Source organism: Centropristis striata, chromosome 21, assembly GCF_030273125.1.
Source record: "Centropristis striata isolate RG_2023a ecotype Rhode Island chromosome 21, C.striata_1.0, whole genome shotgun sequence".
Classification (NCBI taxonomy): domain Eukaryota; kingdom Metazoa; phylum Chordata; class Actinopteri; order Perciformes; family Serranidae; genus Centropristis; species Centropristis striata.
In genome coordinates, this window is record NC_081537.1 from 693,807 (window position 1) to 706,032 (window position 12,226).

At 36.7% G+C, this 12,226-nt stretch overlaps 1 protein-coding gene across 1 annotated transcript in view; it reads right to left on the bottom strand.

The window, feature by feature from the left end:
- The window catches only part of antxr1c (ANTXR cell adhesion molecule 1c), a 76,114-nt gene that overhangs the window by 16,145 nt on the left and 47,743 nt on the right, over positions 1-12,226 (bottom strand). Inside the window, exons 12-14 of the mRNA XM_059325013.1 lie at positions 6,199-6,277; positions 824-919; positions 558-596 (exon numbers count right to left, since the gene is read on the bottom strand). Of these exons, the coding sequence (XP_059180996.1) occupies positions 558-596; positions 824-919; positions 6,199-6,277 (214 nt within the window). The remainder of the gene's footprint in view (positions 1-557; positions 597-823; positions 920-6,198; positions 6,278-12,226) is intronic.

Below are 12,226 nucleotides of genomic sequence, written 5' to 3' on the forward strand. Positions count from 1 at the left end.
TTTGTCGTTTTTTAGTAATTTTGTGTCTTTTTTTGGTAATTTTGTCTTTTTTTAGTAATTTTGTGTCTTTTTTAAAGAATTTTGTCTTTTTTAATAATTTTGTGTCTTTTTTTATAATTTTGTGTCTTTTTTGGGAATTTTGTGTCTTTTTTGGGAATTTTGTGTCTTTTTTGGGAATTTTGTGTATTTTTTGGTAATTCTGTGTCTTTTTTAAAATAATTAATAAAAAAAGACACAAGATTACCAAAAAATACACAAAATTACTAAAAAAGACACAATTTTAAGTAATTTTGTGTATTTTTTGGTAATTTTGTGTCTTTTTTTAAATCATATTGTGTCTTTTTAAAGTAATTTCATGTTTTTCCAGTCATTTTGTGTCTTTTTTTTTTTTTAATTTTGTGTCATGTTGATACTGCCTCCAGCGGCCCCCAGGGAATTAGAGTTTGAGACCCCTGAGATACACATTCTCCATCAACTTTGGTGGGCGAGTTTACACGTGTGTGTGTTGTGGTGTGTGTGTGTGTGTGTGTGTGTGTGTGTGTGTGTGTGTGACTCACAGGCTCAGGAGGAGGTGGAGGAGGAGGTTCTTTGATCACCTGTAGAACAATGAGAGACACTGTTTAGTTTTTAAAACTCATTCATCAGACCAGCGTCTCAGAGGACCTCAGCAGGGTTTATGTAGTTTTGTGAGGACCCCTGAGGTTCTTTTATTGGCCCTTTGGAGTTAGACAAACCCCTTTGAACCTCTGGATAACTGTAACTGTTGTTAAAAGTGTTGCTTCTTAAAATCAACCACTTCCTGTATGTAGTTTCTGTATCGTACCACGGTGCAGCAGAGCGGCCAGAACCACCACATGAAGAGCAGCGCCAGCAGGAGGAAGAGCACCAGCAGGGTGATGAGGAGGATGGTGCCGTCAAACTGAGATAAAACACACACACACACACACACACACACACCCACAGCAGGAGTTTATTACAGAACAACTAGAACATCTCTAAGGACATGTGGAGTGTGTTTGACTCTCACACAGACATTATTAATTACAATCTGAACTGGTTTCATAATGGAAAAGAGGAGGAAGTCATGGAAGATAATAAAGCAGGTGTTGGTGTGTGTGTGTGTGTGTGTTTGTGTGTGTGTGTTTGTGTGTGTGTGTGTGTGTGTGTGTGTGTCGAAAAAAAGTCAAAATGAAAAAAAAAATCAAAGTTATGGAAAAAAAGTCAGAATAAGAAAAATTGTTGAAGTCCCGAAAAAAAAGTCAAAATGAAAAAAAGTCGAAGTTATGAAAAAAAAGTTGAAATGAGAAAGAACGTAAAAATGAGAAAAAACATCGAAGTCACGAAAAAAGTAAAAATGAGTAAAAAAAGTAAAAATGAGAAAAAACGTAAAAATGAGAAAAAACATCGAAGTCACGAAAAAAAAATCAAAATAAGAAAAAATGTCGAAGTCACAAAAAAGTCAAAATGAGAAAAAAAAATTAAAATGAGAAGAAAAGTCCAAATGAGAAAAAAAGTCAAAATGAGAAAAAAAGTTAAAATGAGAAAAAAAGTCAAAATGAGAAAAAAGTCGAAGTCACGAAAAACAAGACAAAGTGAGAAAAAAAAGTCAAAATGAGAAAAAAAGTTAAAATGAGAAAAAAGTCGAAGTCACGAAAAACAAGACAAAGTGAGAAAAAAAATTCAAAATTAGAAAAAGAGTCGAAGTCATGAAAAAAAAGTCAAAATGAGAAAAAAAAGTCGAAGTCACGAAAAAAAAAATCAAAATGAGAAAAAAAGTCGAAGTCACGAAAAAAAAATGTAAATGAGAAAAAAAGTCGAAGTGACGAAAAAAAATCAAAATGAGAAAAAAAAGTTTAAATGAGAAAAAAAGTCGAAGTCACAAAAAAAGTTCAAATTGAGAAAAAAAAGTCGAAGTCACGAAAAAAAGTCAAAGTGAGAAAAAAAGTCAAAATGAGAAAAAACATCAGTCACAAAAAAGTCAAAATGAGAAAAAAAGTCAAAGTCACAAAAAAAAGTCAAAATGACGAGAAAATAGTCTAAATAGCGATGATGTCATCCACTCTAGCCTCTCCATAGGGAAACATTTGGGAGAGTTTTTGCTGAATAATTTGAAAACTCGAAAAAAAGTACGTTTCTGGTGCCTGAGTAGTAGAAGAGGAAAGAGAAGAAGTTGCAAAGACAAAAGTAATAGAAGTAATGATCATTTTAGTATGTAATATATGTAAAAAATGACTGTGAAATGATTTAGAAGTGTTAGATAATTTATCTTGTTTTAAGAGTTAATTTCTTATTTTAAGTGTTCAACATGCTTATTTCTAGATTTAATAATCTTAATTTAATAAATCTTGTCAAGGTAAATTATCTGTCCATGCAGCAAGATCATTTCCCTCAGATTTACTGTTTTATCTGGTTTTTATCATCTTTTTTTTACAGTGTACCAATCATCAGCTGACCACATCTGTATCTTGTCACTCTTTCACATACAGTGTGTGTGTTTTTCTTGCATATGGGGACATTTTGTGGACAAACTACAAAGGCTAAAACGGCTCAAAGTGGCACTTTGGGAGGATTTGTGTCACGCGGGGTTGTTGGGTTCATGAATCTGTTTTCATTCATGCGTGGACTTTAGAGCTCCGAGTTGTTTATTGCAGAGTTAGCGACTTGTCGTGCCTCCTTCAGCCTGCTGTGATTCAGCCTATATGGTTTAGTTTAGTGGCAGGAGGCAGCTAATTGCTATAGTATGTCTAATTGAGCTGTGTATATCATGGACCACAACACAAAAGTCTGAATGTTCAGAGTTTTAGTGGAGATGATGTCACTGAGGGAGGAAAGCTTAAAGAGCTGCTGGGAATCTGCTGCTCCAACATACGCTTTTATTTTGGTAAATTGCTTTAAATTGCATCTTGTTTACTGTAGGTTTTGTGGTAATGAGGCTCCACACTGACTCTTATATACATTAAGACACCTGGAGGCTGCAAACAGATACAACTAGAGGAGGAAATAAAGGCTTTTATATATATTTTATAAGGGAACTCCACTTGATGCTTCTCTTTCAGTTTCACAACCAAAATGTTGAGATTGAACCAACATGAAGCTGATTCTCTAACCTTTGGTCTCCTGCCACGCTGGGAGGGTTTAAAGCAGGGGTCTCAAACTCAAATTACCTGGGGGCTGCAGGAGGCAGTATTAAAATGACCAAAAAAGACACAAAATTACAAAAACAAGACACAAAATGACCAAAAAAATCACACAGAAATACTAAAAAAAGACACAAAATGACCAAAAAAAGACACAAAATGACTAAAAAAAGGACACAAAATGACTGAAAAAACACTAAACTACTTTATAAAGACACAAAATGACCAAAAAAAGACACAAAATTACAAAAAAAAGACACAAAATGTAAGAAAAAAACCCCAAATTACTTAAAGTAGTAACAAAATGACCAAAAAAGATACAAAATTACAAAAAAAAAGACAAAAAATGACCAAAAAAGACACAAAATTACAAAAAAAAGACACAAAATGACTGAAAAAACACTAAATTACTTTAAAAAGACACAAAATGACAGAAAAAAAACCCTAAATTACTTAAAATAGTAACAAAAATACCAAAAAAAAGACACAAAAGGACCAAAAAATACACAGAATTACCAAAAATGACACAAAATTATCTTTAAAAAAGACACATTATTTTAAAAAAGACACAAAATTACCAAAAAATACACAAAATTACCCCAAAAAAACCTTCCACACACAACACGGTAAAGTGCCATTCATATAAAACTCACATTAAACTTTCATATCAAGTTGGGGGCCACAAAATATCGTCACGAGGGCCACAATTGGCCCCCGGGCCGCCAGTTTGAGACCCATGCGTTAGAGGGTTTATTTTTGTCTGGACAGCTACTACTAACCTCTGTGGTTTGGCTCCCGAAAAAAAGGGGTACAATAACAAAAACTGAGAAAGGGAAGATGAAAGAGATAAAGAGCTTAAGAAAACTTACTGCAGAGAACAAAACAACAAACTTCTAGGAAAGAGTTGAACTGGGAGAAGACCTCCAAGTTCAACTCTTTCCTAGAAGTTTTGGAGAAGTAGAAACCTGTTTGCAGCCAGCATGGTGTCATTACGGTAGTTTAACTCTTCTTCTCCCCGAAGCCCACAAAGCAGGGAAACACACACTCAGCACTGGAGAAATGGAAACACTGGATGATGTATGAAAAAAGTTGATAAAGACGAAAACTCGTTCTTACTCTTCTTAACGAGCCTCGGGGGCAGGAGGCTCTTCTTAACGAGCCTCCGGCCCCCGCAGCTCATTAAGAAGACTAAGAACGAGTCTCCAAAAGTCTCCAGTAACACCAGAAAAAGTTGCTGAATTTGTGAGATATCTATCTATCTATATATATATATATATATATATATATATATATATATCTCACACTGGTTCCTCTACATTCATTCTGCCACTAATGATTTCTACTTGCGATGTGTGATCACAACAACACGTTATTTTCGACTTCTTTTGAGTCGCTTTTTTAGCAACTTTTCAGACCAACCGAGTGACTATTTTCTTTTAAAGCGACTGGAGACAAATCCAGCAACTTTTTCTGGTGTTACTGGAGGCTTTTGGAGACTCGTTCTTACTCTTCTTAACGAGCTGCGGGGGCCGGAGGCTCGTTAAGAAGAGCCTCCTGCCCCCGAGGCTCGTTAAGAAGAGCCTCCTGCCCCCGAGGCTCGTTAAGAAGAGCCTCCTGCCCCCAGAGGCTCGTTAAGAAGAGCCTCCTGCCCCCGAGGCTCGTTAAGAAGAGCTTCCTGTCCCCGAGGCTCGTTAAGAAGAGCCTCCTGCCCCCGAGGCTCATTAAGAAGAGCCTCCTGCCCCCGAGGCTCGTTAAGAAGAGTAAGAACGAGTTTTCGTCTTTTTCAACTTTTTTCATACATAATCCAGTGTTTCTATTCTCCACTGCTGAGTGTGTGTTTTCCTGCTTTGTGGGCTTCAGGGAGAAGAAGAGTGAAATTACCGTAATGACATCATGTTTGCTGTAAAGAGAAACTTCTCAGCTTTCAGAAAACATTCGAATTTTCCTGATAGCACAAACCGTTTAGTTATTATGGTAAAAGTAAAAACTGAAATGGTAAAAAAAAACTTTGGATGTTGTGTTTTCACTGTGTGCAAGTCAAAGTCTTCAATTCAACCATCATATTACTAATCACATTTTTTTGCGGCGGTGCTGAAAATCCAGCAGCAGCGAAATAATATATGTAGAGGAAACACTGTATAATCCTTGTTGGTTGATATGAAATGTATTTATTTTATTTATCTAAAAACCAGATCAAACAGTAAATCTGAGGGAAATGATCTTGCTGCATGGACAGATAATTTACCTTGACAAGATTCATTAAATTAAGATTATTAAATCTAGAAATAAGCATGTTGAACACTTAAAATAAGAAATTAACTCTTAAAACCAGATAAAGTAAAGCTGCCAGCAGTGATGAACTGGCCCGAGCAGAGTGACCTGATGATTATTTGTTTCTTAGCAAGATTAAAAAAAAAACTTTTTGTCTCTCTTTTTTTGTGTTTTTGGGTCATTTTATGCCTTTTGTTTCTTTTTTGGTAGTTTTATGTCTTTTTTGTCTTTTTTTTTTTGTCTTTTTGTGTCTTTTTTTGGTCATTTTGTTTCTTTTTTTGGTCATTTTGTGTCTTTTTACATCTCATTTTGGTCACAAAATGACCAAAAAAGACGCTGCCAGCAGTGATGAACTGGCCCGAGCAGAGTGACCTGATGATTATTTGTTTCTTAGCAAGATTAAAAAAAAAACTTTTTGTGTCTTTTTTTGGGGTGATTTTTATGCCTTTTGTTTATTTTTTGGTAATTTTACCTCATTTTGTGTGTCATTTTTGGTCTTTCTGTGTCTTTTTGTATCTTTTTTTTGTCTTCTGTCTTTTTTTGTCTATTTTTTGGTTATTTCGTATCTTTGTTTGGTCATTTTGTGTCATTTTTTGGACATTATTTGTTCCTTACCAAGATAAAAAAAAACCACTATGAAATGTATTTATTTAGCTCCAACTAAGTGGTAACTGTGGAAGCTATTTTAGATGATTTTGTAAACTGATTTCCACCTGTATGACTCTAGCGAAGCCCACTCTGACTGATGAATAATCTGCAGCACTAATGTGGATGAAAAGCTTCCACTTACACATTCTGTGGTGGTGATGTGCACGTTGCTGCTGATGAAGGAGAGGCCGTCGTTCATGCTCACTTGGAGATAAATCACCCTGAAACACACAAACAGACACACAACCAGTTAGAGCTTTATGGATCTTTAACATGACGACCAGTTTATTGAGTCTGGAGCGTTTCCTCCTCCGTTTGTTTCTCCAGGATGATGTCATGTGAACTTGTTCTCACACTAAATAACGTCATCGAAGCGCCTGCAAACTGTTAGAAGAGAGAATGTAACAGGAAACAAACCACATACAGCAGAAGTTTAAGAGTTTAAGAGTTTCTGTGAGTTTAAAGAACAAAGTCTCCAACCTGCTGGACAACTTCTTACTAAAACCAATAAATGAGACACTCGCACTGCAAAAAAAGGGTGATAAAAACCAGATCAAACAGTAAATCTGAGGGAAATGATCTTGCTGCATGGACAGATAATTTACCTTGACAAGATTTACTACATTAAGATTATTAAATGTTGAACACTTAAAATAAGAAATTAACTCTAAAAACAAGATAAATGATCTAACACTTCTAAATCTAAAGTTTTTTTTTATCTTCGTAAGAACCAAATCATTTTCAGATCACTCTGCTAGTTAATTTATTATTTTAAGTGTTCAACATACTTCATATTTCTGGTAAAAAAGTAACATTACCCCCCCCCAAAATGTAAAATTATCCCAAAAAATATGTAAAATTACCCCAAAAAAGATGTTAAATTACCAAAAAAAGATGTTAAAAGTACCCCCAAAAAGATGTCAAATTACAAAAAAATATGTAAAAGTACACCCAAAAAAGATGGTAAAATTACCTTTTTTTAATTACCCCAAAAATGTCACCTTACCAAAAATATATAAAATTATCCCCAAAAATATCTAAAATCACCCCCAAAAAATATGTTTAATTAAGAAAAAATATGTTAAAATGATCTTTAAAAAAAAAAAAAAAATACCCCAAAAAAAAGACAAATTGCAAAAAAGATGTAAAATTATCCCCAAAAATATGTATATTTGCATTCATCCTAACAGAGATAACACATTCTAGATTTAATAATCTTAATTTAAGAAATCTTGTCAAGGTAAATTATCAGAAAGATCATTTCCCTCAGATTTACTGTTTTCATGTTATTTTTAGCCTCTAAACACTTTTTACAGTGCGTTGAGTCCAGTTACTTTAGTTTACGAGTCTTGTTTTACTTGTAATTGATCAATTTGAACCTAAATGAACCAAATATAAAGTTTTCCACTGTGTTTAAAGCGGAGCAGAGTAAACAGACGGAGGTGTGATGAACTAGTGAGACTCTCAGCATGGAGACATGAAGCCAAATGGAAAAACACAGAAGTCACATGTTGTTTTTATGGTTCTGGGCGAGCTGAGGATGTTTCCAAGTCATGACTCCATCCGAACTTCATCACTTCACTCTGAGGAATGAGAAACATCTCTGGGAGAAGCTAGCATCTCTTCTTGGAGCACAAATAAATATCCTTTATGGAATATAAAAAACACCAAAGTAAACCTTCTCTCCTCTCTTCTACAACGCCAAAAACAGAATGCATCAAACTCAGTTCAAACATGAAATATGCCTTTGTGAAGTTTTCAAATTAACATAAACTAGAGGGCAAAAGTTTAGAAGCAACTAAAATGTTCTGTTCACAGTGTCTTTCTTAACAAGGAGAGGAGACAAGGAGACAGGAGAGGAAACAACGAGACAGGAGAGGAGACAAGGAGACAGGAGAGGAGATGAGGAGAGGAGACAAGGAGAGGAGATGAGAGAGGAGACAAGGAGAGGAGAGGAGACAAGGATCGAGGAGACAGGAGAGGAGACAAGGAGACAGTGGAGGAGATGAGAGAGGAGACAGGAGAGGAGATGAGAGAGGAGACGAGAGAGGAGACAAGGAGACGAGAGAGGGGACGAGAGAGGAGACAGGAGACGAGACAAGGAGACAGTGGAGGAGACAGGAGAGGAGACAAGGAGAGGAGACAGGAGAGGAGGCAGGAAAAGAGACAAGGAGAGAGGAGAAGAGACAAGTGGACAGGAGAGGAGACAAGGGGACAGGAGAGGAGACAAGGAGAGGAGACAAGGAGACAAGAGAAGAGACAGGAGAGGAGGCAAGAGAGGAGACAAGGAGACAGGAGAGGAGGCAGGAGAGGAGACAAGGAGAGGAGACAAGGAGACAGGAGAGGAGACAAGGAGGCAGGAGAGGAACAAATCCCAGTTTGCATTATTCTCTTTATCTCTTTGTCTTTTGAGAGTTAGGATCCAAAAATCCCAATAAATCTCAACTGTGTTCATATCTCTGACAGAAGAAACAAGAGTTCAGATTTATACATTAAGGAAAGAAGGAAACACAAAGTCTAAGCAATAAAAACCCAAAGACCTGATAATTAGAGTCAACATGTGTTCTAATAAGTGACTCTTTATATAATAATCACCTTTATTTTGTTGCAAAGTGTACCAATGATGATCTTTTTTTGTACAAATCTGATCTTTCTTCCAAACTTTTGGCCTGTAGTTTATGTCAAAAAGGATTAATAACTGATAGCATTGTGTTTTATTTATATTTAAATGTGAGTCTGTGTTGTCTGATGGATAATCTCCAGGTCAGATTTTTCCTCTCAGCCTTCTAACATTGTTGGAGCTGCCTTTTCTGAGTCTTTTCTTGGAGAACCCCTTCCTCCTCCTCCTCCTCCTCCTCCTCCTCCTCCTCCTCCTCTGAATGTGGAAAAACAATTCTGAGAACTTGATGTGACCTCCAGTGGCTCAGTGGTCTCTGTTCTCATTCAGAGCTTCAAAACATGAGGATGAAAGACTTTAAACAGCCCCCTCCCCCATTCTGTTCCTGAGAGGAGGAGGAGGTCTGACTGATGGAAAGCAGAGCATCTGACCCATAAACCTGTAGTCTCTACTCTGTCTCTACTCTATCTCTACTCTGTCTCACTGATCTGTCTGTCTCTCTGGTTTCCACAACAACAGGAGGTGGAGAGACAGAAGAGCCTGTTGAAGTTCATGATCAACAGCTGACAACAAACAGCCGGACACTAAAACTGTTTAAACCAGGGGTCTCAAACTCAAATTACTTTACTTACTTACGTCTTTACTCTGTCTTTACTCTGTCTCTACTCTGTCTTTACTCTATCTTTACTCTGTCTCTAATCTCTCTCTACTCTGTCTTTACTCTGTCTCTAATCTGTCTATACTCTGTCTCTACTCTATCTTTACTCTCTTTACTCTGTCTTTAATCTGTCTCTACTCTGTCTTTACTCTCTTTACTCTGTCTTTAATCTGTCTCTACTCTGTCTTTACTCTGTCTCTACTCTGTCTTTACTCTGTCTTTAATCTGTCTCTACTCTGTCTTTACTCTGTCTTTACTCTGTCTCTACTCTGTCTTTACTCTGTCTTTAATCTGTCTCTACTCTGTCTTCACTCTGTCTCTACTCTGTCTTTACTCTGTCTCTACTCTGTCTTTACTCTGTCTTTACTCTGTCTCTACACTGTCTCTACTCTGTCTTTACTCTGTCTCTAATCTCTCTCTACTCTGTCTTTACTCTATCTTTACTCTGTCTTTACTCTGTCTTTAATCTGTCTCTACTCTGTCTTTACTCTGTCTTTAATCTGTCTCTACTCTGTCTTTACTCTATCTTTACTCTGTCTCTACACTGTCTCTACTCTGTCTTTACTCTGTCTGTACTCTCTCTTTAATCTGTCTCTACTCTGTCTTTACTCTGTCTCTACTCTGTCTCTACTCTGTCTTTACTCTGTCTCTACTCTGTCTTTACTCTGTCTCTACTCTGTCTTTACTCTGTCTTTAATCTGTCTCTACTCTGTCTTTACTCTGTCTTTACTCTGTCTCTACTCTGTCTTTACTCTGTCTTTAATCTGTCTGTACTCTGTCTGTACTCTGTCTTTACTCTGTCTCTACTCTGTCTTTAATCTGTCTCTACTCTGTCTGTCTCTACTCTGTCTCTACTTTGTCTCTAATCTGTCTCTACTCTGTCTTTACTCTGTCTCTACTCTGTCTTTACTCTGTCTCTACTCTGTCTCTAATCTGTCTGTACTCTGTCTTTAATCCGTCTCTACTCTGTCTCTACTCTGTCTTTACTCTATCTTTACTCTGTCTCTACTCTGTCTTTACTCTGTCTGCACTCTGTCTGTACTCTGTCTTTACTCTCTCTTTAATCTGTCTCTACTCTGTCTTTACTCTGTCTTTAATCTGTCTCTACTCTGTCTTTACTCTGTCTTTACTCTATCTTTACTCTGTCTCTACTCTGTCTTTACTCTGTCTGCACTCTGTCTGTACTCTGTCTTTACTCTCTCTTTAATCTGTCTCTACTCTGTCTTTACTCTGTCTTTAATCTGTCTCTACTCTGTCTTTACTCTGTCTTTACTCTGTCTCTCTGAGCTGTCTGTCTCTCTGGTGTCCACAACAACAGGAGGTGGAGAGACAGAAGAGCCTGTTTTGTGGCTGAAGTTCATGATCAACAGCAGACAACAAACAGCCGGACACTAAAACTGTTTAAAATTTAAAAAAAGAGCACAATGTGTTTATTTATCTAAAATTGTTTAAATTCAAGCCTGTTTTTCTTGTAATTTTGATGATTCTGGCTTAGAGAGAATGAAAACACAAAACTCAGTGTCTCAGAAAATAAGAATTTTCTCATTTTCATGACCTGAATATACCTTATAAACATATTTGAGAGATAGTGATGTCATGATGATGAGTGTCTTCTTTGGTCATTTTGTGCGTTTTTTGGTCATTTGGAATCTTTTTTGGTCATTTTTGTGTGTTTTTAATTAAACTATAATAAAGTGTACGAAGACAGTTTGTAGTAACCAGAGTACTAATCCTCCTCATTATATCGATGGATTTACTTATTTTTTTGCTGACCCAGTGTATTTATTCTTTCACCAACAGAGACTCCCAGGACTCTTGTTGTTGAGACTTCTCAACAGACTAGATGTTTTATATTTTATAGTAGATAAATGGAGGCTGCACTTGATTTGCTCTACAGAGTAAAAACCCAGAACAAAGGAAGTGGACTGAGTCTTTGATATGGGATCAGGACTTCCCTAAACCTTTTCCTGGATATATTTGTGTCAGAAGAAAGTCCAGGACCTGGAGCAGGACCAAGAGTCTGAGCCAGAGAAAACTGACCAGTGTGAACGTGAGGATGTGGAGGAAATGTTAGTAGTAGAGCAGCTTGTCTGACAGCTGCAGGAGGAAGTGAAACAGACAGTTAGACAGACAGGGAGGAGGTCCAGCCATGAACACACACATCCAGGACAGAAGAGGCTCTAGAGTTGATCTGCTGCTCATTAGCTGCTTTAGGTCTCCACCATTTAAAAGATCAATGAAATTAAACATTATCCCACCATTATCCATTATTCCTATTGACTTTTCCTCTTCAACAGTGGCAAGAAAAACTATGTAACACTCTGAAATGACCTGGTTTTCTGCATTAATTTGTCATAAAATGTGATCTGATCTGCATCTAAGTCCCAAGTTTAGACAAACACACTGGTCCTCATTTATCATACGACAGAAAGTGAGCGTAAAGTGGGCGTACGATCATTTCTACGCAAGGCTCGGCATTTATTCATTTGGACTTGAGCGGAGGATCAGATCTCAGTCTGCTCCCAGCTCTTTTTTGGGTCATTTTGTGTCTTTTTTTGGTCAATTTGTGTCTTTTTTGGGTCAATTTGGGTCTTTTTTGGTCATTTTGTGTCTTTTTTGGTCAATTTGTGTCTTATTTGGGTCAATTTGTGTCATTATTTGGTCATTTTCTGTATTTTTTGGGTCACTGCAGATCAAGTTCACGTTAAGTAGATTTGTGTCTTTTTTGTGTCAATTTGGGTCTTTTTTTTGTCATTTTGTGTCGTTTTTGTGTCAATTTGGGTCTTTTTTTGGTCATTTTGTGTCTTTTTTGGTCAATTTGTGTCTCATTTGGGTCATTTTTTGGTCACTCTTTTTTTTTTTTACCAAAACTATATATAGCGGTATAATTGTGAA